A 20363-nucleotide genomic window follows, 5' to 3' on the forward strand; every position below is an offset into this window, starting at 1 on the left:
GACCCGCCCCCTCCAGCCCCCACCTCCTCCCGCCCAATCACGCCCGTCTCTCGCCTGCGCCCCGCCCCCCTGCGCCCCGCCCCCGCCCCGCCCCCCGTCCAATGCTGAGCTCAGTCTGCGTCTCGTCGTTCCGCGGGCGCCAGGGGGCCGGCAAGCAGCAGCCGGCGCCGCCGCCGCAGCCGCCCGAGTCCCCGCCGCCGCCGTCCCCGCCGCCGCCGCAGCCGCAGCCGCCGCCTGCGCAGCTCGGCCCCGCCGCGTCCCCGGCGGGCCCCCCGGCACCCCGCGGGCCCGGGGGCCGGCGCGCCGAGCCATGCCCCGGGCTGCCGGCGGCGGCCATGGGGCGGCACGGCGGCGGCGGTGGCGACAGCGGGAAGATCGTGATCAACGTGGGCGGCGTGCGCCATGAGACGTACCGCTCCACGCTGCGCACCCTCCCGGGGACGCGGCTGGCCGGCCTGACGGAGCCCGAGGCCGCGGCGCGCTTCGACTACGACCCGGGCGCCGACGAGTTCTTCTTCGACCGGCACCCGGGCGTCTTCGCCTACGTGCTCAACTACTACCGCACCGGCAAGCTGCACTGCCCGGCCGACGTGTGCGGGCCGCTCTTCGAGGAGGAGCTGGGCTTCTGGGGCATCGACGAGACGGACGTGGAAGCCTGCTGCTGGATGACCTACCGGCAGCACCGCGACGCCGAGGAGGCGCTCGACTCCTTCGAGGCGCCTGACCCCTCGGGCGCGGCCGGCGCCGCCACGGCCGGGGGCGCCCACGACGGTGGCCTGGACGACGAGGCGGGCGCGGGCGGCGGCGGCCTGGACGGCGCGGGCGGCGAGCTCAAGCGCCTGTGCTTCCAGGATGCGGGCGGCGGCGCCGGGGGCCCGCCGGGGGGCGCGGGCGGCGCAGGAGGCACGTGGTGGCGCCGCTGGCAGCCCCGCGTGTGGGCGCTCTTCGAGGACCCCTACTCGTCGCGGGCCGCCAGGGTGAGCAACTTTCCCGAGCCCCCATCCCCTCACCCCTGCCTCTCCCGGGTGCCCCCAGGTCCTCGGAAGCTCGCGGCCTGCTCCATCCCTCCACGTCTGTCCCTGGGGCTCGGAACACACCCCCCTCTCCCAGCCTTTGGATCCTGCAAAGAGCTCCCACTCTTCAAATCCCCTGGACCCCCACAAACCTCAACCCGCTCCCCAAACTACCCCCACCCTCTCTCCCCACCCCCCGCAAGCCTCAGACGGCCTCTCCTGGTCCTCAGAGTGCCCTAGGCCTCTGATCACTGCCCCCGACTCCTCCAGCGCCACTCCCCCCCCCCCCCCGAAGCCCCCTCTTCTGTTCCCAGGTCTCCCAACACCTCGCTACTTCTCTTTGGGCCGCACTCTCCCAGGCCTCCCTCGCCAAGTTTGGGTTTCCTAGTAATGGCTGACCCCATCCCCAGCCCCTAGAGCCTCCCGGACCCCTGAACGCCCAAACCACTTGCCTTAGCCAGGACTCCCCAACACTGAGCCCGGAACTCTCCTCCCGCCCCCTCTTCATCCTCCCAAGGACTGTCCCCCAAGAGGCTGCCCGCCCTGCAGATCTGCTGCCGGCTTCTCCCTCCCCCAGCCCTAGAGCCCCCTTCCTAATCTGTTAAGTGCCCCCCAGCTCCCCACTTTGCCCAGTGAGACCCCTCCTCTCAAGTCATCTGTCTGAAAACTTTCCTCCAAGTCTCCACCCTGCACCCCCCCATCCCCGCAGCCAGGACTGGGCCCCTCGGCCTCTCCCGCCTCCAGCAGGGAGAACCGAAGCGCCCACGCCCCAGCCTTCTGTTCCCTCCGTGCTCTCTCAGTTCCAGGCTTCCCGGCGTCTCCCCATCTCTCCCAGAAAACTTTCTGCACACACTCATAACTTCCCAGGCCGAGCGGCCGCCCTCCCCCGGTGCCTCCTGCTAACTTTCTCCCAGTCCCGGAGAGCAGGGAGGGAGACTGTGTCAGAAGGGGGGGGGGGCGGTTCACAGACGGGTAGATTGGAGAGGGGACCGAGGAGCGCTCCCAGGGGACCCGGCACCCTCCCCCTCCGAGCCGCGTCCTGGGCCGGGAAGGACGCGGAGCCGCAGTGCCGCATTCCCGCCGGGGGAGGGAGCGAGGGGGGGCCCGCAGCCACCGCGGAAAGTTTGGCCCCTGAGAAGCGCTGAGTTGGCGAGATTCGGGGTTGGGTGGGGGGAGGTGGGGAGCCAGAGGTGCGGAAGGGACGTGGCCCCAGATGCCCCTCGGGCGTCTGAGCCGTTCCCTGCCCCCAACCCTGCCCCGACCTGGGGCGCTCTTCCCTCCCCCCCGTGACCCCACGGAAAGATGCTGAGATGAGGAGGATGCTGGGGGGGGGGAGGGTCTGGGACGGCTGGCACTGCTGTCCTGCGGAGGCTTTGTGAGCCTGCACAGCGAGCCCAGCAGGCGAGGCTGCTTGAGAGTTTGGAGCTGGGGCCGCTGCAACCTGGACAGTCCAGCCCTCCTGCCGCCCTCTTCCTCCCTCGTAATCTCTCCTTTCCTCTTGCAGAGACGCCATACCTTCCTAGCCTTTCTGACTTTCGGGGTGAGGGGTTAAACCAGCCCGACGCTGTCCGGCCTGTGCAGCTGCGCACTGCGGCGGGCGCCCACCGCCCCCTGTGCCTCGGGAGGCAAGGAGTTAATGAAGCTCCGGGTCCGGGGCCTCCCGCCGGAAAGCGGCGACACTACGGCTGCGCGCTGCCCGCTGGGCTCCAGCCCGGAAGGGGTTAAGGCGGCTCCGGGCCTCTGCGGCTGCGCACTGCGGCGGGGGAGCTGTCCGTGGTGCTGGCCGCCGTGCGCCCCGCCCCCCCGGCCCGGCCGGCCCGCCCCCACTGCGGTGCCGCAGCCTGCGCTGGGCACCCAGCTCGGAGGGGGCGGGGAAGCACGGGGCATGCGCTTTGCGGAGGCCTCTGGCCTCTTAAACCACTGCGGAGAATCCGAGGGTTGGCGGGGAAGAGTGGGCAGAGAGGCCCAGCATCGACCCCGGCCCGCCCCGAGGTCCAGGGTCCTCTGCGCCCGGAATCTGGCCGCTTTCTGTTCTGCACCTCGGGTTACACCAAGCCCCATGCCCACTGGCTCCCTACCCATGGACTAAGGCCCCCTCTGCCCCAACACCTGTCCCCTTCGCAGACACTAACCCACCCATGCCTGATAAAGTCCAGGGACCTCTAGAGCCGGGACCCATGGCCTGCCTTCCCCAGGACCTCGACCCCGCCCCCTCCTCTTAAAGGCTTCCATGGAAACCCACACCACCATGGGCCAGATTCTAGCGCTGCACCCCTAGCCTACTCCGCACCCTGCACAGACGCCCCTCGCCTCTCTGGCCCTGCCCTCTCCCTCTTCACCCGAATCCCTTGCAGCTTGGGTCCTCCAACCCCTTCCCTTCCCTATTCCACCCGACTGTGGTCCCCCCGTGCCCTCTCCAAGCGAGGTCTCCCCTTCCCAGGGCACCAAAGTCCTTAACCCCTGGCCGGTCTCAGATGCCCGCATCCCTCAACCACCACTCAGACCTCCCCAACTGTGTCCCGGGCCTCGGGCCAGCACTGCTTCTGGAGCCAAACCCTTAGTACACTCACCTAACTTCACCCTCAGGACAACCCCGTGAGTAAGCGGGGTTCAGAAAGCACCCTCTCTCCTTGCCCAAGTGAGGCAGGTTAAAAGCCAGCCAGATTCAAACCCGGGCCTTCCCACACTTAACTCCCCACCCACCTGTTCCCGTTCCCTCTCCCAGAGCTCCGAGCTGAGCCCCGAGGTCTCCCAGGACCCGGGGTGTGTGTGTGGGGGGGGGTGAGCCTGGCACCCTTGCCCCCGTCCCACTGCAGAACCCGTGGACCCCTGCAGGAGACCTAGAACAGGAGGGTGGGGGAGGTGATCCGGCGGCAGAGCCAGGGGCCAGCAACGCTGTTCCCACGGAAGACGCTGCCCATCTGCTGCGCCTACTGGGGCCAGCTCCCCTCCCACTGCTTCTGTTCCTTCCTCTCCCCTGTTGTTAGTTCCAGAGGAGAGAGTGGGGTGCTGGCAGGAGCCGCAGGCGCAGGGTGCCTGCTTTTCCCATTCCCACCGGGCCCAGGCCGGGGGCGCCGGGAGGGTACCCCGAGGCTGCGGTCGGCCTGACGCCCGCCCGGTCACCGCTCCCCTCTCTCCCGCCCGCAGTACGTGGCCTTCGCCTCGCTCTTCTTCATCCTCATCTCCATCACCACCTTCTGCCTGGAGACCCACGAGGGCTTCATCCACATCAGCAACAAGACGGTGACGCAGGCCTCGCCGATCCCCGGGGCCCCGCCGGAGAACGTCACCAACGTGGAGGTGGAGACGGAGCCCTTCCTGACCTACGTGGAGGGCGTGTGCGTGGTCTGGTTCACCTTCGAGTTCCTCATGCGCGTCACCTTCTGCCCGGACAAGGGGGAGTTTCTCAAGAGCAGCCTGAACATCATCGACTGCGTGGCCATCCTGCCCTTCTACCTGGAGGTGGCGCTCTCGGGGCTGAGCTCCAAGGCCGCCAAGGACGTGCTGGGCTTCCTGCGCGTCGTGCGCTTCGTGCGCATCCTGCGCATCTTCAAGCTGACCCGCCACTTCGTGGGGCTGCGGGTGCTCGGCCACACGCTGCGCGCCAGCACCAACGAGTTCCTGCTGCTCATCATCTTCCTGGCCCTGGGCGTGCTCATCTTCGCCACCATGATCTACTACGCCGAGCGCATCGGCGCCGACCCCGACGACATCCTGGGCTCCAACCACACCTACTTCAAGAACATCCCCATCGGCTTCTGGTGGGCCGTGGTCACCATGACCACGCTGGGCTACGGGGACATGTACCCCAAGACCTGGTCGGGGATGCTGGTCGGGGCGCTGTGTGCCCTGGCCGGGGTGCTCACCATCGCCATGCCTGTGCCCGTGATCGTCAACAACTTTGGCATGTACTACTCGCTGGCCATGGCCAAGCAGAAGCTGCCCAAGAAGAAGAACAAACACATCCCCCGGCCCCCGCAGCCCGGCTCGCCCAACTACTGCAAGCCCGACCCGCCCCCGCCGCCCCCGCCCCACCCGCACCACGGCAGCGGCGGCATCAGCCCCCCACCACCCATCACCCCGCCCTCCATGGGGGTGACTGTGGCCGGGGCCTACCCGCCAGGGCCCCACACGCACCCTGGGCTGCTCCGGGGGGGAGCGGGTGGGCTGGGGATCATGGGGCTGCCTCCTCTGCCGGCCCCCGGCGAGCCCTGCCCACTGGCTCAGGAGGAGGTGATTGAGATCAACCGGGCAGGTGAGCGCTGGTGGGGGGTGGGCAGGTGAGGCAGGGGCGCGGGGGGGGGGGGAGGAGGAGGGTTTTGTGGGGGTGCCAGCGGGAGGTGGTGGCTGGCAGTCAGGGAGTCCAGATGGTCAGGAACCGAGGGAAGAGAGACCAGGGAGAGCTGCAGCCAGGCCGCCCAGCGAGAGGGGCTCCCACGTGAGCGGCTGGCAGACCAGCGAGGCCGAGGACCCCACTGCTGTGTGCAGGCTTCCCGGAGCAGGCCCAGAGGCTGAGCCCGGGGGTCAGGCTGGCACTCAGAGCAGAGAGAGGGAGGGAGGTGGACTGGGAGTGGTGGTCCTGCAGACCAGAGAGGGGGGCCGTGGTGGGCTGGCGGCGTCTGAGAGGGGAGAGAGGAAGAGAGGCGAGTGTCCCACCCCGGGGGGAGCCTTGCCTCAGTGGCAGTGAGCTGGGTGTCCAGGAGGAGGGAGAAGCTGGTGCCCCCCCCCCCGGCCTTAAGTAGGTCAAGAAAGGGAGCTGGGACACCCGGCCCCTATCTCGTTCCCTCGGCCGCCGACCCAGTTCCACACCAATTAAAAATAGCTCGAGTCAGAGCCTAGGGGACCCCCACCTGCCCCTCCCGCCTGTCACCTTCCCAGCCCTTCCCTAGGGTGTCCTCTTCAGCAGCCTCCTGCCCCCCCATGCCAGCACAGCCAGAGTCTGGATACCCCCTCCCCGCAGTGGGCACCCTCCGTGCCCCAGCCTTGCCCTGCGCAGTGCATGGCCACCAGTGACCCTCACACACCAGGCTCGCATCCCAGATCTCTGCCCTGCACCCCTCCTTCTGGCCACCTCAGCACACACCCCCACCCCGGCTCCTAGCCATGTCTGTCTCTAACCCACCGGGTAGTGCCCCATCCCCGGGGAGCCACCACCCTCCTCATCGCCCCCGACAGCTGCCCTCTGTGGACTTCCGCTCCCACCCCTCACTCTCTCCTCTCTGTCTGCCTGACCCCCTCGGGCTGCAGATCCCCGCCCCAACGGGGACCCGGCAGCAGCTGCGCTGGCCCACGAGGACTGCCCGGCCATCGACCAGCCCGCCATGTCCCCGGAGGACAAGAGCCCCATCACGCCCGGGAGCCGCGGCCGCTACAGCCGGGACCGAGCCTGCTTCCTCCTCACCGACTATGCCCCCTCCCCCGACGGCTCCATCCGAAAAGGTGAGGTGCCCTCCACAGGACCCCGGACCCTCCCCTTCTCCCCCTGCCCTGGCCCAGGGGAGGGAGGACAGAGCGATGGGGCGGGGGCGTTGGACTCCCCCCTTCTCACGGCCCTAAGTTGCCTCCCTCCCCAGACCCCCCCCCCCGTCTCCTTACCAGTGACTCTCACCTGTCTTTATTCCATCTCCATTTCCCTGCCCACCTGGCCCCTCTGGCCTCTTCCCCCACCCCCAGCCACCGGTGCTCCCCCACTGCCCCCCCCAGACTGGCGCAAGCCAGGCCCCCCAAGCTTCTTGCCCGACCTCAACACCAACGCCGCGGCCTGGATATCCCCCTAGTGGACGAACCCCCTCCCCCCAGGGTAAGTAGCCCCCCCTCCCGATCCCCTGACTAACCCCTCCCTCCTGACTAACCCCTCGGAGACATGCAGCCCCCACTGACCGAGACTCCCAGCCCTCACCTTGGGCAGCTGCACCCGTTAACCCCCAGCTCCCCACACGGACCCCCACGTGCCCCAGGACTTGCCCGCTGCTCCCTCCCACACTCGGCACCTGCCCCCACGCCACCCTCGCGACTGACTCCATCTTCATCCCCATCAGCATCCCTCTGTAGTAGTCAGGAAGACGGGGCACGCACCCACCGCACCGCTGAGCGCAGGGGTGAGCGAGCAGTTCCAATGCCAGTGCCAGGAGCTGGCCCTGTGCTGGGCCCCCAGGCCCCTGCCGAGGGGGTGGCGCTGGGCCGTGCAGGGAGAGGAGCTCTCTGGCCCCAGCAGGGAGGCCGAGTCCTAAATGGGCAGGATCCCTGGATCCCTGAGGCAGGACAGCGGGGCCAGCCTGGGGCCAAGAAACGGGGAAGAGGCTCGAGCTCGGGCTGGGGCTGAGGGGCTGGCGAGGAAGGGACAGGGCCGGGAGAGCAGGGGGCAGGGGCCAGCCCGGCTGGAGAGGAGGCAGGTGGGGTGATGGGGGGCAGGGGGCAGGGGCCAGCCCGGCTGGAGAGGAGACAGGTGGGGTGATGGGAGAGCGGGGTTGGGGGCCAGCCCGGCTGGAGAGGAGACAGGTGGGGTGATGGGAGAGCAGGGTTGGGGGCCAGCCCGGCTGGAGAGGAGACAGGTGGGGTGATGGGGGGCAGGGGGCGGGGCCAGCCCGGCTGGGGTGAAGAGTGGGTCAGCAGGCATCACCAAAGCTCACCGGCAGCAGGAACCCATGAATTCAGTCATTTGTTCATTCATAACCAGTCCCAGGCCCCGCAGAGCTGGGGTGACTGCCAGCGGCTTTTGTAAATAAAGCTTTATTGAGACAGAGCCACTGGCATGCTACAGCAGGGAGTGGAGTCAGGTGGCTCCATGGCCAGAGACACTGGCTGGTTGAGCCGATCGCTCGTAGGAGGTTTGCTGACCCCTGACTGGAAGAAGCAGGACGCAAACAATTCAGAACAAGAAAGAACAGGGCCAATACTGCAGCTGCTTTACATAAGGGGTCTGGAAGGGGCGGGCCAGGCAGGAAAGGCAGGTGCAAGGGGCAGAGTAGCTGGGGGCTGTGGCCAGGGGGAGGCAGCAGTCTGCAGAGGGAGCCTCGGGTGTTTGGTCGTGGTGAGCCGGCTGGATTTCACCTTAAACACGACGGGAGGCCCTCAGAAGGTGCTGACCCACCACCTGTCACTCAGCAGCTGCACAGCCTTCCTCAGAAATACAGGCTGCCCGCCGCCAGAGGTGCCACGGGGCGGACGCGGGGAGCCCCCGGACGGCCCCACCCCGACTCCCAGAGGCCAGGGCCGAGACCCGGGCCTCAGGCTCCCAGTCCAGCGGCCTGTCCTTCGCCTCGTCCCGTCCTCTTCTTCTGCACCCTCCCCCGTCATCTTCCATTTTCATCTCATTGCCCTCCCCCCACTCTCCTCCCAGCTCCCCCTCCCCCTGCTTGCACCCCATCCTATTCCACCCTTTGTCCCAATCCCCAAGTCTGGAGGGGCCCTTGTGGGATGGAGGGGGAGGCCGGGGAGGAGTGGGGGTACGGCAGGGGTGGGGGTGGGCCACGGTCGGGGGGAGGGGTCCCTGCTGCTCTTGCCTTCGATGCCAAAACCCATTCACTGAACTCAAATGATGGCTGGAGCTGATGGGGCTGGCTGAGCTCGGGGCCAGGTCCTGGCCCCGCCCCTCCCTCCCTCCCTCCCTCCCGCCCTTCCCCTCCCCTCCCTCCCCTCCCCTCCCCTCCCCTCCCTCCTCTCCCCTCCCCTCCCTCCCTCCTTTCCCCTCCCCCCTCCCCTCCCTCCCTCCTCTCCCCTCCCCTCCCCTCCCCTTTCCTCCTCTCCCCTCCCTCCCCTCCCCTCCCTCCTCTCTCCTCCCTCCCCTCCCCTCCCCCCCTCCCCTCCTCTCCCTCCTCTCCCCTCCCTCCCCTCCCCTCCCTCCTCTCTCCTCCCTCCCCTCCCCTCCCCCCCTCCCCTCCTCTCCCTCCTCTCCCCTCCCCTCCCCTCCCCTCGCCTCCCCTCCCCTCCCTCCTTTCCCCTCTCCTCCCCTCCCCTTTCCTCCTCTCCCCTCCCTCCTCTCTCCTCCCCTCCCCTTTCCTCCTCTCTCCTCCCCTCCCCTCCCCTCCCTGACTCTGCCCCTGTCCTTTTGTCCCTGTCCTTTTGCCCCAACACCCTCCCTCCCATCAACACCCTCCTTTCCCCAGACCCCACTCCCTCCTTGTTGGCCCCACCCCTGGCTCCATGCCCTCCCCAGCCCCCCCACTTCAGCCACCCCGGAAGCTCCCTCCATATTTGATGTCTCTGGCCGCCCCCATTTCATTGCTCCTTTTTCCCGGAAAACACCAGCGTGGAGGAGATCCGGCGTCTCTCCATCCCCCCAACAGTGCGGCTGTGTTGGGGGGCCCCCTGGCCGTCCTCCCCTCGCCTTGACTCTCGTGTATTTCTGTCCCCAGCTCTTGTCACCGCCTGAGATCTCGCGAGACCCTCGGTCCCCCCCTGCCCCTTCCCCCCAGGTTAGCAATTGGGAATGGCTGGGAGGGGGGCTCTCCAAGATTCCGGGCTTCAAACTCCCCCCCTCCCCAGGGTCAGGACCCCTTCCTCCATGGCGCTCAGCGCTCCCCCAGGCGCAGGCAGAACTCTGACACACTCCCCCTCGCCGGCGCAGGCACGCCCACTGCCCCAGCCTAGAGCCCCTGGCATCTCCGCACCAGCCCCAGCCCAGAGCCTGCCTGGGCCCCCACCCCAGGACGAACCTTGTCCTCGCCTGCTCCCCTCGGAGCACCCTCCACCTCCCCAGTGCCCCCGCCAGCTTCGCTCCCTTCAGCCCCCACCCCCAGATCCCGCCCCCGCCGCCCCTCCTCCGCCCACCAGCAGGCCCGCCCGGCCCCACGTGCCCATCGCGTTCCCGCGAGCCCTCTCCACCGGCTGCTCCCCTACATGCATTCCGCCTCGCTGCCCACCTGCGCCTCAGAGGAGGGGACCAACGTGGGGCGGGGGGGTCGGGGGCCAGGGGGTGGGGGGGAGGCTCGGTGGGCGCCTCCTGCCTCCTAATCCGGTCTCCCTCCCCTGTCTGGACCGTGCTGTGGTGTGGACTGACTCCCATCTGTTCCCTTCTCTCCGTCTCTGCCCTCGCCGTCCGCCCGGCTCTGCGTCTACACCCTTCTGTCCGTCTGCCTCTCCCTCCTCGCCTTTCTGGCTGTCTCTCGCCCCCTCACCGTTTCCGTCTCTGTCTCGGGGTCTCTGTCGGCCCCGCCCTCCGTGCTCCGCCCCCGTTTTCTGCCCCTCCCAGGTTACGAGAAGTCCCGCAGCCTGAGCAGCATCGCGGGCCTCAGCGGGGTGTCCCTGCGCCTCGCGCCCCTTGCCACGCCCCCTGGCTCTCCCCGGGCTGCCCGCCGCGCCCCCCCAACCCTGCCCTCCATCCTTTAGCGCTCCCCTCCCCCCTGTGGGGGGACTGGGGGTGACTGGGAAGATGGTGAAGGAGCTGGGGGGGGGGGTGGGGGAAAGGGTTTTTAAAAAAATCAAAAAAGTCATTAATAATATGCAACCGAGATGAAGACGCCAGCAGACACCCCCGGGCCCCTCACCCCCCACCTGGGCCCCCAGGCTGGAGGGGGAGGGACCAAAGCCCATCCCCCAACTCTTCCCCATTCCCTACTCCCTCCCCCCAAAAAAGAAAAGCCTTCTCAGGTCTCCACGAGCCATAGGATCCCTCCCATCCACTCGTGTAAATAAGGCCAAATTATGCCAATTACATCTTGGGGCGCCTCCCCCACTCTGCATGCCCCCTCCCACCTGGACCCCCACTCAGCTCCACCTAGCAATAAGCCGCCAGGGGCTGCATGCCTGAGTTCTTGAGGGAAGGGGGCTGGGACCTCGAGGGAGGGGGCTCCTGGCTTCCAGCCCCTCCCGGGAGGGCACCCAAACCACACGCAGGCGAGGGCAAACCACCTGGCCGCAGCGCCGGGAGCCAGCCTTGCCCCAGCAGACCGCGGGCCTGCACAGCCGCTCCCAGCCTCTCCCGGGATCCCTCTGCTGGAGGGCACCCCCACCCGGGATCTGCCCGCCTCGGCTCCTGCTGCTTGGACTCAGTCCCGCGCCCCAGAATTCCTGGGTGGATCTGGCCCCCAGCACACATCTTCCCACCCTCTCTCCAGTTCCCAGATCCGAACCCAGAATTCCTCACACTGACCCTGGCACCCCGCAGCCCTCAACCCCCCCCCCCAAGCCTGGGACTTAACCTCTGCACACAGATGCTTCCCGCCCCCGCCCCCAAAGGCCCCCACCAAGTCCCCTGACAGCATCCCAGCACTTCTCAAACCTCGAAGCCTTGACCCAGCTCTGAGCTCAATTCCAGCCTTCGGGATGCTCCGGATCCTTCCCTACCCCGACCCTCAGGCCTGCCCCACCCCAGACGGCCCCTCCCGGGGTCCCCTGTCGCGAGAGAGCTTCACGAGAGGCTCAACCTGTTTAAGCTCTAGGGGACCAGGCCTCCCCCGGTACCCCTTTCTGCACCCAGCCCTGCTATCCCCGGGATGGCGCCGCCGGCGCTGTTTCTCAGAGGGTGGGCTCCGCGCCCCCGCGGAGTACAAGGACACAGGCTTGTTTTAAAGGTGGCATCTGTACCGTGTGCGTTGTGCGCACCACCCCGCAGGGCCGGGTCCAGACGCCCGGCGGGATGCGGTTCATTTAGGCTCGAAGCGCTTTCACGCACAGGAGCGCACCGAGGATGGCAGAGGCCGCGGCCCGAGGGGAGGGGCCCGCAGGACCGAGCCTGGGACGCGCCGCCCGCCGCGCGCTCGCGGGCGGACCCCCATTTCTTACATCTCATCCTGGCTCAAGGATGCGCTACCTCCCCCAAACCCAGAGACCGCACCGGTCCCGCGATCCTTAGCGGACCCCCCTTTGAAACTGGGGGCCCATGGAATGAACACCCCTCTCCCCCGGCCTCAGGAACTCCCCTCCCCTACCAGGGCGGGTGGGGGGCGTCACTGAGCAGATTCTTGATGCACCGATTCCTATGCAAGGGGCATTTCGAGTGCCCCGCATCCCTCCCTCGGCCCCCAAACCCTGGAGAATCAGGGGTGAGGGGCGGGGCGGGTTCTGGTGGGGGCGGGGCAAAGGGCTAGGGGCTCCAGACACCAGGGTACGGGGCGGGGGGTACTGATTCTTTTGCCAAAGGGTTCAACTTCTCTCAACGCCCCTCCCCGTTTCCCCTGGCCTCCAGGAAAGCCCAAGGGGTCGGGGAAAGGGGGCGAGGGTCTTTTCCAAAGGGTACTGACCTCTTCCCAGCGCCTCCCCCCTCGCTCGCCAATCCGCCACACCTACCCCCCCAGCTTTTTAGTTCAGCTTTTGAAAATAACCACGATTACAAACGTCAACCCAACTCGACCCCCAGGCCCCTCCCCTGTCCCCAGAGTCAGCAGCGTGGGGTGCGGGGAGGGAGACCGCGAGCGGACGGGGCAGCTTCCGAGTCCCCGCACCCCTCTTGCCCCAGCCGCCAGGGTGCCTGCAACTACACGCATGCGCCTGCATGCCGCGCCCCCGCACGCATGCCGCGCCCCTCCGGCGCTCCGGGAACGCACCGACACGGGGCAGGGGGCGGGGCGGTCGGGGAGGGGGGAACGGCGGGGGGTCTTCCTGAGCTCGGCGGCTTCCCTCCCCAACCCACACAGCAATAAGTTCCTCTCACTCACAGTGGGCGGGGCGGGCCTGGCCTGCGGGGGGCGGCGGCGGCGGCCACGGGGCGCTCTCAGGGATGGGGGCGGGGGTCTGGAGTCAGAGTGGGGAGGGGAGGTCTGCAAATCGTCCAACTCTGGTGCTAACTGGCGGGTCTTCTCAGCCCACCCGCAGGGCGGAGAGGGAGGGGTCGGCACGGCCCCTCCCCCGAGCCTCCCCCACGCCCACCCTGGGTGCATGAACCGCCCACTGCAGAAGCTGCCGCATGTCACCCCCTCCCCAAAGAAAAAGTGTCCTGCCCTCTCCCCACCCACCCCCCTCCTCTCCGAAATAAACGTTTCCTTTTCATTTACAATTTGCTGCTCCATGTGCGCGGGGGAGGCCTCCCCAGGGAGCGCAGTGGGCTGTGGTCTTGTGGGGGGGGGAGCACTGCCTCAGTTTCCCTGGCGGTGAGACTGGGTACTCAACACCCCTGGCGGAAGAGTGCCCGAGGAATGAGTCTGGGGGAGGGTGGCTGGTTTCCGGGGCAGGCTGCCCGCGCTCAGACCCATTCAGCTTTCGAGTGGCCGTGTGCCCTGGGTCTCCGGGCCTGGCTCCATCACCAGGCTCCCGGGCAGCAGGGACGCGCCGAGGGCTGCTGTGAACACGGCTGTCGGCTGTCGCGGCACCCGCCGGCTGGGAGGGACGTCGTGGGGAGAGGGAAATGGATCGCTTCCCTTCCGTCGCTGGTTGCCGAGGGGGTCCCCAGCCCACAGACCCCCGCCGCTCTCCCACAGGAACACGCACAGGGGAAGCCAAGGGTGGAGCTGACCAAGGTTTATTTCTGCCAGGGCCTCAGGGGGACCCCTCTGTCCTCCTGGGAAACCCCAGACGGGGAATCAGGCGGGAGACCAGAAGCCCCTCTGCAGGACCCGGCTGGAGCCCTGGCTGCTGTGGCTGACGCCCAAAGGCAGGGTGGGTGCTGTGGGACCCAATGTTCCTCCAAGCAAGACAGCCCGGTCCTTGCCCCTCGGTGCCCACTCCTGTTTTGGGGCTGGCAGGGGCATCCTCTCCAGAGTGTGGGGTGCAGGGTGGGGGAGGGGCCAGGCCTGTCTCTGCATCTCAGGGCTGGGGCCCAGGTCACTGCGGCTGGGCTCCTGGGGACCCCTCAGACTCCGCGGCCGGCTGCCCAGACCCCGGCTCTGCCTCCTCCGCCTCCTCATCGGACACCACACCCTCCTCCAGCCGGAAGACCTGGCGCACGGTGCGGGTGGTGAAGGTGAGGGGTGCCCGCCTGTGGGGAGGGGAGACAGAGAGGTGAGACGGGGTAAGGGAGGGGAGAGAGGCCCTGAGGACATGGGGTGGGGGAGAGGGAGAGGCAGAGATGAGGGGGGGAGACAGATGACGTGGGGGGGAGAGGGAGAGGCAGAGATGAGGAGGGGGAGACAGAGAGATGACATGTGGGGGGAGAGGCAGAGATGAGGAGGGGGAGACAGAGATGATGAGGGGGGAGAGGGAGAGGCAGAGATGAGGAGGGGGAGGCAGAGAGATGACATGTGGGGGGAGAGGCAGAGATGAGGAGGGGGAGACAGAGAGGTGAGACAGGGTAGGGGAAAGGGAAAGAGGCCGTGAGGACATGGGGTGGGGGGGGGAGAAGCAGAGAATGACATGGGAGGGAGAGGCAGAGATGAGGAGGGGGGAGACAGATGCGGTGGGGGGAGACAGGTGAGGAGGGGGGAGACAGGTGAGGAGGGGGAGGGGATGACATGTGGGGGGAGAGAAAGAGGCAGCGGTGGGGGCGTGGGGGCAGAGAGAGTTGGGAATGGGGGCAGAGAGGGTAGCTGAGGAGATGCAGGAGTGGAGGGAGGTGGGAAGTGCCCAAGGAGGTGGACGCCTGGGTGAGGAGGGGGCAGAGAGCAGAGCAGTGTGGGTGGGAGAAGTCCCATAGGTCCATGTCCCTACTCCCCTGCCCCCGCCATGGGTCCCAGTTCCCTTGGCCCCCGCAGCCTGGCCTTTCTAGGCGGCCACCCCCTCCCCGTGCGCAGGTGGCTGCCATCTAGGTGCCCGCCCCCGTGGCTGCCGTCTAGGTGCCCCCCTGTGCGCACGTGGCTGCCGTCTAGGTGCCCCCACCCCACCCACCCCCGTGCGCACCGGAGCCGGTTCCGCAGCGTGGTGACCTCGCGGTTCATGGACTCCGCCGACTCGGTGACGTCCTCCAGCTCGCGCTGCAGCCGCCGGCGCCCGGCCTGCGCCCGCGACGCCTCCTCCTCCGCCTCCTCCAGCTGCCGCTTCAGCTGCTTCACCCGCAGGTTCCCCTTCTCCAGCTGGGCGGAGCCGCGTGGGCGTCAGTGCCGCTGCCGGGCGCCCCAGGCGCTCTGCCCCACGGCCTCTCCCTTCGACAAGACCCTCCCGCCAGCCCTGGTCTGCGCTCCAGGAGCCTCAGCGCCCCGGCTCACAAACCCCAGGGCTCCCAGTCCCACCACCTGGTGCTGTGGGCCCGGGGGGTCCCGTTCTTGTCCCCTTCTCCCCCCCCCCCCACGCTGACCAGACCCGAGTCACCAAGATGCTCTGCGGATTTTGCCACCTCTTCCTCCCGGAAGGAAGCACCAGGACCGGACCTCATGGGTGTCGCTGGACCCGCCAGCCCGCGCTCCTCTCTGGCTGTGCTGGCCTCTCCTCTAAGCCTGCCCAGCGGACTTCCCAGCGTCAGAGCCCTTGCACTGTGCCCCTGCCTGGTGCTCCTCACCCTGCAGCTCACTCCTCGAGACCCTGCATCCACAGACCTCCCGGTTCCCCTGTCTTCCTCTCCTAATTCTCCTTTTTTTCTCATGGCCCTGGCATAGTCTACAGTGGACTCTGCCTTTGTAAATGTTTACCGGGCCTTTCCCTGTGCTGAGAATGTGGGGTGTGTGAGGAGGACGACACCCTCTTTCTCATTACACCCACACCCCTCGTTCCTGGCCCAGAGCTGGGCGCGGAATTACGGCGTCAATGAATAAAGCAGAGCTGAGCTTTTAAGGGCACAGGGACCCTGACCTGGGGTTTGATTCAAGCCCTGACGTTTATGTAAATTATATCCCCTCTCAAGGTGTCACTTTCCCATTGAGAAAATGTAGTGTTACTTTAAAAGCAGCTGTCATAATGCTTGGGGTAGACCAAACGCTCGAGTCAGTAAGAGCAAGAGCCTGCAGCCCGAGTGTGAGGTTGAGCCCCGGCCCCACTTCTCCCTGGGAGCGAGTGACGTCATGTTTTATGCCTCAGTTTCCCCACCCGAATAACAGGCAATGATGGTGCTCACCCTGTGGCTTGTATCAAGAATTAAACACGCTTCACGCTATGCCTTTAGAACGGTGCCTGGCACACAGACATCCCTGCACACACACCGCTGGCCTAGTTCACGGGCAGGCTCTGGCTTCTGTCCTCACCAGGCTGCCTCAGCTGCGACTCTGTGGCACAGTCACTGCTGATGTCCCGGGCTGGTTTCTCCCCTCAGCTCCAGCCCCTCACCTGCACGCTGCTCTGTGCAGCAGCCCCTGCCTGCAGAGGTGGCCTGTGCTACATCTCACTCTCTACTGCCCCCTGGTGGGGCCACTGTGTACCTGGTCCCGGAGCTGGTCAGCCACCCGCCTCTCTTCCTCCACCTGCAGAACCACTTCTTTCAGCCGCTTCTCGGCTCTGCGCACCAGCTTTCCAGAGAGGATGCGCTCCCTGCAGACCGGAAGAGTGGGGGACTCAGGAGAGGGGCTCCCCTGGAACTCTGCCCCCACGGCCCTGTCCAGCGGCTGTCACCCTGTTCTTGGCCTGGCCTCTCCTCTCTTTTCCATCCCTGGGCCTAGCAGTCCCAGAGGAGGCCTTCGACTTTCAAGAGCCTAGCCAAAGCCGCAGAGCCAGGCGGCTGAGCCCGAGCTGGGCAAAGACGCACAGTGAGGTTCCCGCCACCCGGAGCAGCAGACCCTGCCGGCCAGCCTCAGGCCGTGGGAGCGGTGATGAGCGGCCGCTGTCTGAGCCGGGTGTCACACAGCTAGCGCTGAACGTGACGTTGCTGCCCAAGTCTCTGCACCCCAGAGCATCCGAAGGGACGGAGGAAGCCGACGCTGCCCGGCCCTCCCCTCCCACCCACCTGCTCTCCTGTTCCAGCTGTTCTTCAGCCTGGGCCAGCTTGGACTCCAGGGCGGCGATCACCATCTTCTGGCGCGCCCGGGCCCCGGCGTCCTCTTCGCCCAGGCGGCCCCGCAGCTCCTGCATCTGTCGCTCCAGCTGCTGCCGCCCGCTCTCAGCCTTGGCCGAGAAACTGCGCTCGGCGGACAGCTCTGTGGTCAGCGTCTCCACCTGCGGGGCGTGGGCAAGCAAGGGTGACCCCGGGGAGCCTCAGAGGGGACGCCAGGGAACCCCGGGCCCCTCCTGGAATGGAGAGGGCTGAGCACTCTTACGTGGGTAGCACAGACCCCGGCACCAAGTACGCAGCAAATGCCGCATTTCCCCTCTCTGACTATCACCGATCAGTATTGCTGCCCTGGCTCTTAATCTTTCCGGGCAGCCTTTTTCTATTTTAATTACGTCCGGGAGACCACCACAGTGGGCTTGTTGAACAGCTGTAAGTTCTGCCTATGTGTGACTGGGCGGGGGCTGGGGGAGGGGGCTCTGATAGGGCAGAAAGGCAGGATCACGCGGGAGGCACTGCCTCCTTCGGCAGCGTGAACGTGAGCACACACCCCTGAGAACAGAAGCCGGTGCTCCGCTCACGCTCGGAGCGCGCCCCGTGCTGAGGACGTGGGAGCGAGTCCTGGTCATTTCATCTGGCCCTCACAGGGAAGCTCATTGACCTGGCGATGCCCACGCCCTCGGGAACAGGGCCCGCCCGCCTGTGCTACGCAGGGTGGAGAGAAGGCGCTGCTCTCACAACGCGCACTCTGGGCAGAAGCCACACGGCCGCCAGGCCCCAGTGCGACGCCCAGGAGTGGGAAGTGACCGCGGAGCTAAGGAAGCAGAGAGCGACAGGCGGAGGTGGCCAGGGAGGGAGGCGCGTGGTGGTCAGCGGGGGGCGGGCAGAGCACGTGCAGAGGCCCTGGGCGGGAAGTACTTGACTGAGGCGCTGGTGGGGGTGAGGATGAGGTCTGGTGCGGGGCGCTGCCGGGGGCTGAGGCTCCACCCCGAGCGGGGTTCTGCTCCTCTCTGAGGCCTGGGCTGTGCCTGAAGTCGGTGCGGCAGGCACAGGTCTCTCTCAGATCCCCACCCTCTGCTGCCTGCCTGGAGCGCTCCCACGCTTCCCGCAAGATCTCCCATGCATCACCACCACCGGGAAGCCCTCCCTGAGAGCCCCCAGCCTCCGGGTGGGCTCAGGGGCCCCTCGAGGCTCCCCCGCGCCCGGCTGCCTGCCTGCCCTTGTCACTGTGCTTCTGCCCTGGGCCGCTGGGCCTCCTCCCTCCCCGAGGCTGGCTGCGAGGGCGGAGACCTGGCCAGGCCCGTCGGGTCTGCAGCACCACCCAGACCAGGTTCAGAGAATCTTTACAAGCAAACGTGCACACAGACACGCGCTCCTCCCGCGGAGCTCGGCTCTGTTTTCAGTCGCTCTACGCCCCGTGGACTCTCTCTACGGACCGCCGCGCGGGTGTGTCCCCTGTGCCACCCCACGCCGGGACACCCGCACCCGTCTGTTGGAGTCCCACATGGAGCAGTTTGGATGCACCCTTGAGAGGCCTCGGAATTCAGGTGAACTGCGCATCCCGCCTCTCCCACCCGTGAGAACTACTCAGCCCTCAGCACCCACGGCACAGAGCCCCTCCGCCGCTCACCTGCAGGACCAGCTTGCGGTAGCGGTCGTTGAGCAGCTCGGCGCCGTTCTGCTCCTCCTCCAGCTCCTCCTCCAGCTGCCCCAGCCGCCCCTCCAGCTGCCGCTTCTCCTCCAGGATGGCCGCCCTGCGGAGGACGGGTCGCCGGGCGCAGGGCGCAGAGTGCTGAGCGGGTGGCGGGCGGACCCAGGAGAGGGCCGCCCCGTCCCCGCCCCCCGCTGACCTTCCGGCCTGTGACCACAGGAGCCGGCCGCCCCCGCCCCGCCCCCGGGGCCTGAGTGCTGAGTGGGCCTACCCCACGCTGCCCGCCCCTGACCCCGCCACAACCATCCCTGCCCGCCCGGACCCCGCCCTGTCCCCGCCCCATCCCGCCCCGCCCACACGGACCCCGCCCTGCCCCAGCCATTCCCGCCCTGCCCACACTGACTCCGCCCCATCCCCGCCCTGACCCCGCCCTGACCCGCCCAGCTCCGCCCACACTGACCCCGCCCCATCCCGCCCCGCCCTGCCCCAGCCATTCCCGCCCCGCCCACACTGACCCCGCCCCATCCCCGCCCTGACCCGCCCAGCTCCGCCCTGCGGGCTGCTCACTTGCTGAGGTTGCCGTTGGCCACTTCGTCGGCCATCTCGTCCCGCTCCTGCTGGGCCTGCCGCCGGGCGCGGTCAGAGGCGGCCAGCTCCTGTGGTCGTAGGCTGGACGGTCAGCGGGGCCGAGGCGGGAGCTCGCCCACCCCTGGCCTTTTGTCCACTGGGTGTGACCCTATGGGCAGCTGCGTCCTAGACCACTCCCCGAGCCCCTGGCCCGTGTGCACCCTCACCCTCTATCCTTGTCAAACCACGGGACTGGAGCAGGTGGCCTCCTGCCAGCCCCGCCCAGCTCCCCGTCCACGTGGAGGCCCCGCCCCGCCCCGCCCACTTCTGACCCCGCCCACGCCGAAGCTCCGCACCTCCTGCAGCCGCAGCACCTCGGCCTCCAGCCCCTTGAGGCGCTTCTCGCTCTCGCGGCTCTGCACGAAGATCTCCTCGCGGGAGCTGCGGGACTCCTCCACCTCGCGCCACAGCTCCTTCATCTGGGCCTGGGGGACGGAGCGGCGGGCGGGCTCAGCCTGGCGGCTCCTGCGGCGGGGGCGCCAGCCCGGAGACCCTGGGCCACCGGCTGCGAGGCTCGGGCTCTCAAAGAAGGGGTTGCCCGGAGGGGCCTGGGTTCATCAGCCGGACCCGGGCCGGCCTCTCGCCCTCGCCGGGCCTCTCTCGGGGACTCGCTCAATCCTACAACTCCGTCTGCTGGGTGGGGAAACTGAGGCACGGAGCCGTCAGGCTAAAGCCCAGGACGGTCAGCGCCAGAGCCAACACTGGACCCAGGCTTCTGTATTTAGCTGCTTACGAAGCCAGTGTAAGGGCTTTCTCCTCACCAGGGCTTAAAATAAAGGGAAATTTATAAACGACCTAAATGCCCATCATAATTGAAAAAAAAAAAAAAAAACAACCCATCTGCGTCTTCACCAGGGAACAGTGTGGTGTTAACAGCAAGGGTGCAGCAGCCATAGCGCCACAAAGAGGAAGAAAGAAATGGGTGGAATCAATTTGAGCCTGCTGTATTTTTTGTCATTTATTTGAAAGGCAGAGGGACAGAGACAGGAGTGGGGGGACAGAGAGACAGGAGTGGGGGGACAGAGACAGGAGTGGGGGGACAGAGAGACAGGAGTGGGGGCACAGAGAGACAGGAGTGGGGGCACAGAGAGACAGGAGTGGGGGCAGAGAGACAGGAGTGGGGGGCAGAGACAGGAGTGGGGGGGACAAGGGGACAGAGGAACAGGAGTGGGGGGGACAAGGGGACAGAGGGACAGGAGTGGGGGGAACAGAGGGACAGGAGTGGGGGGACAGAGGGACAGGAGTGGAGGGGACAGAGGGACAGGAGTGGGGGGACAGGGGGACAGGAGTGGGGGTACAGGGGGACAGGAGTGGGGGGGACAGAGGGACAGAGAGAGCTTCCACCCACGGGTTC

General features: G+C 67.5%; 2 protein-coding genes across 11 annotated transcripts in view; one reads left to right on the forward strand and one right to left on the reverse strand.

Moving 5' to 3' along the window:
• The first annotated feature begins 55 nt into the window (after positions 1 to 55).
• On the forward strand, positions 56 to 12945 carry KCNC3 (potassium voltage-gated channel subfamily C member 3). Of its 3 annotated transcripts, XM_089318666.1 has the most exons (5): positions 87 to 977; positions 4161 to 5268; positions 6261 to 6452; positions 9368 to 9427; positions 10204 to 10339. In XM_089318666.1, exons 1-4 carry the CDS (start codon positions 102 to 104, stop codon positions 9382 to 9384), a joined length of 2193 nt encoding a protein of 730 aa, XP_089174792.1. In that variant the 5' UTR covers positions 87 to 101; the 3' UTR covers positions 9385 to 9427; positions 10204 to 10339.
• Positions 12946 to 13391: 446 nt separating this feature from the next.
• The window catches only part of MYH14 (myosin heavy chain 14), a 71320-nt gene continuing 64348 nt past the window's right edge, over positions 13392 to 20363 (reverse strand). For all 8 annotated transcript variants that reach the window (XM_070063012.2, XM_070063010.2, XM_070063011.2 and 5 more), the window contains 7 exons: positions 19306 to 19434; positions 18950 to 19038; positions 18362 to 18485; positions 16690 to 16898; positions 16169 to 16277; positions 14721 to 14893; positions 13392 to 13863 (listed from right to left, as the gene is read on the reverse strand). In XM_070063012.2, the coding sequence (XP_069919113.2) occupies positions 13710 to 13863; positions 14721 to 14893; positions 16169 to 16277; positions 16690 to 16898; positions 18362 to 18485; positions 18950 to 19038; positions 19306 to 19434 (987 nt within the window). In that variant the 3' untranslated portion in view covers positions 13392 to 13709. The remainder of the gene's footprint in view (positions 13864 to 14720; positions 14894 to 16168; positions 16278 to 16689; positions 16899 to 18361; positions 18486 to 18949; positions 19039 to 19305; positions 19435 to 20363) is intronic.

This window comes from Oryctolagus cuniculus, chromosome 18, assembly GCF_051225735.1.
Source record: "Oryctolagus cuniculus isolate XC-2025 breed Fujian yellow rabbit chromosome 18, ASM5122573v1, whole genome shotgun sequence".
In the NCBI taxonomy this organism is placed as follows: domain Eukaryota; kingdom Metazoa; phylum Chordata; class Mammalia; order Lagomorpha; family Leporidae; genus Oryctolagus; species Oryctolagus cuniculus.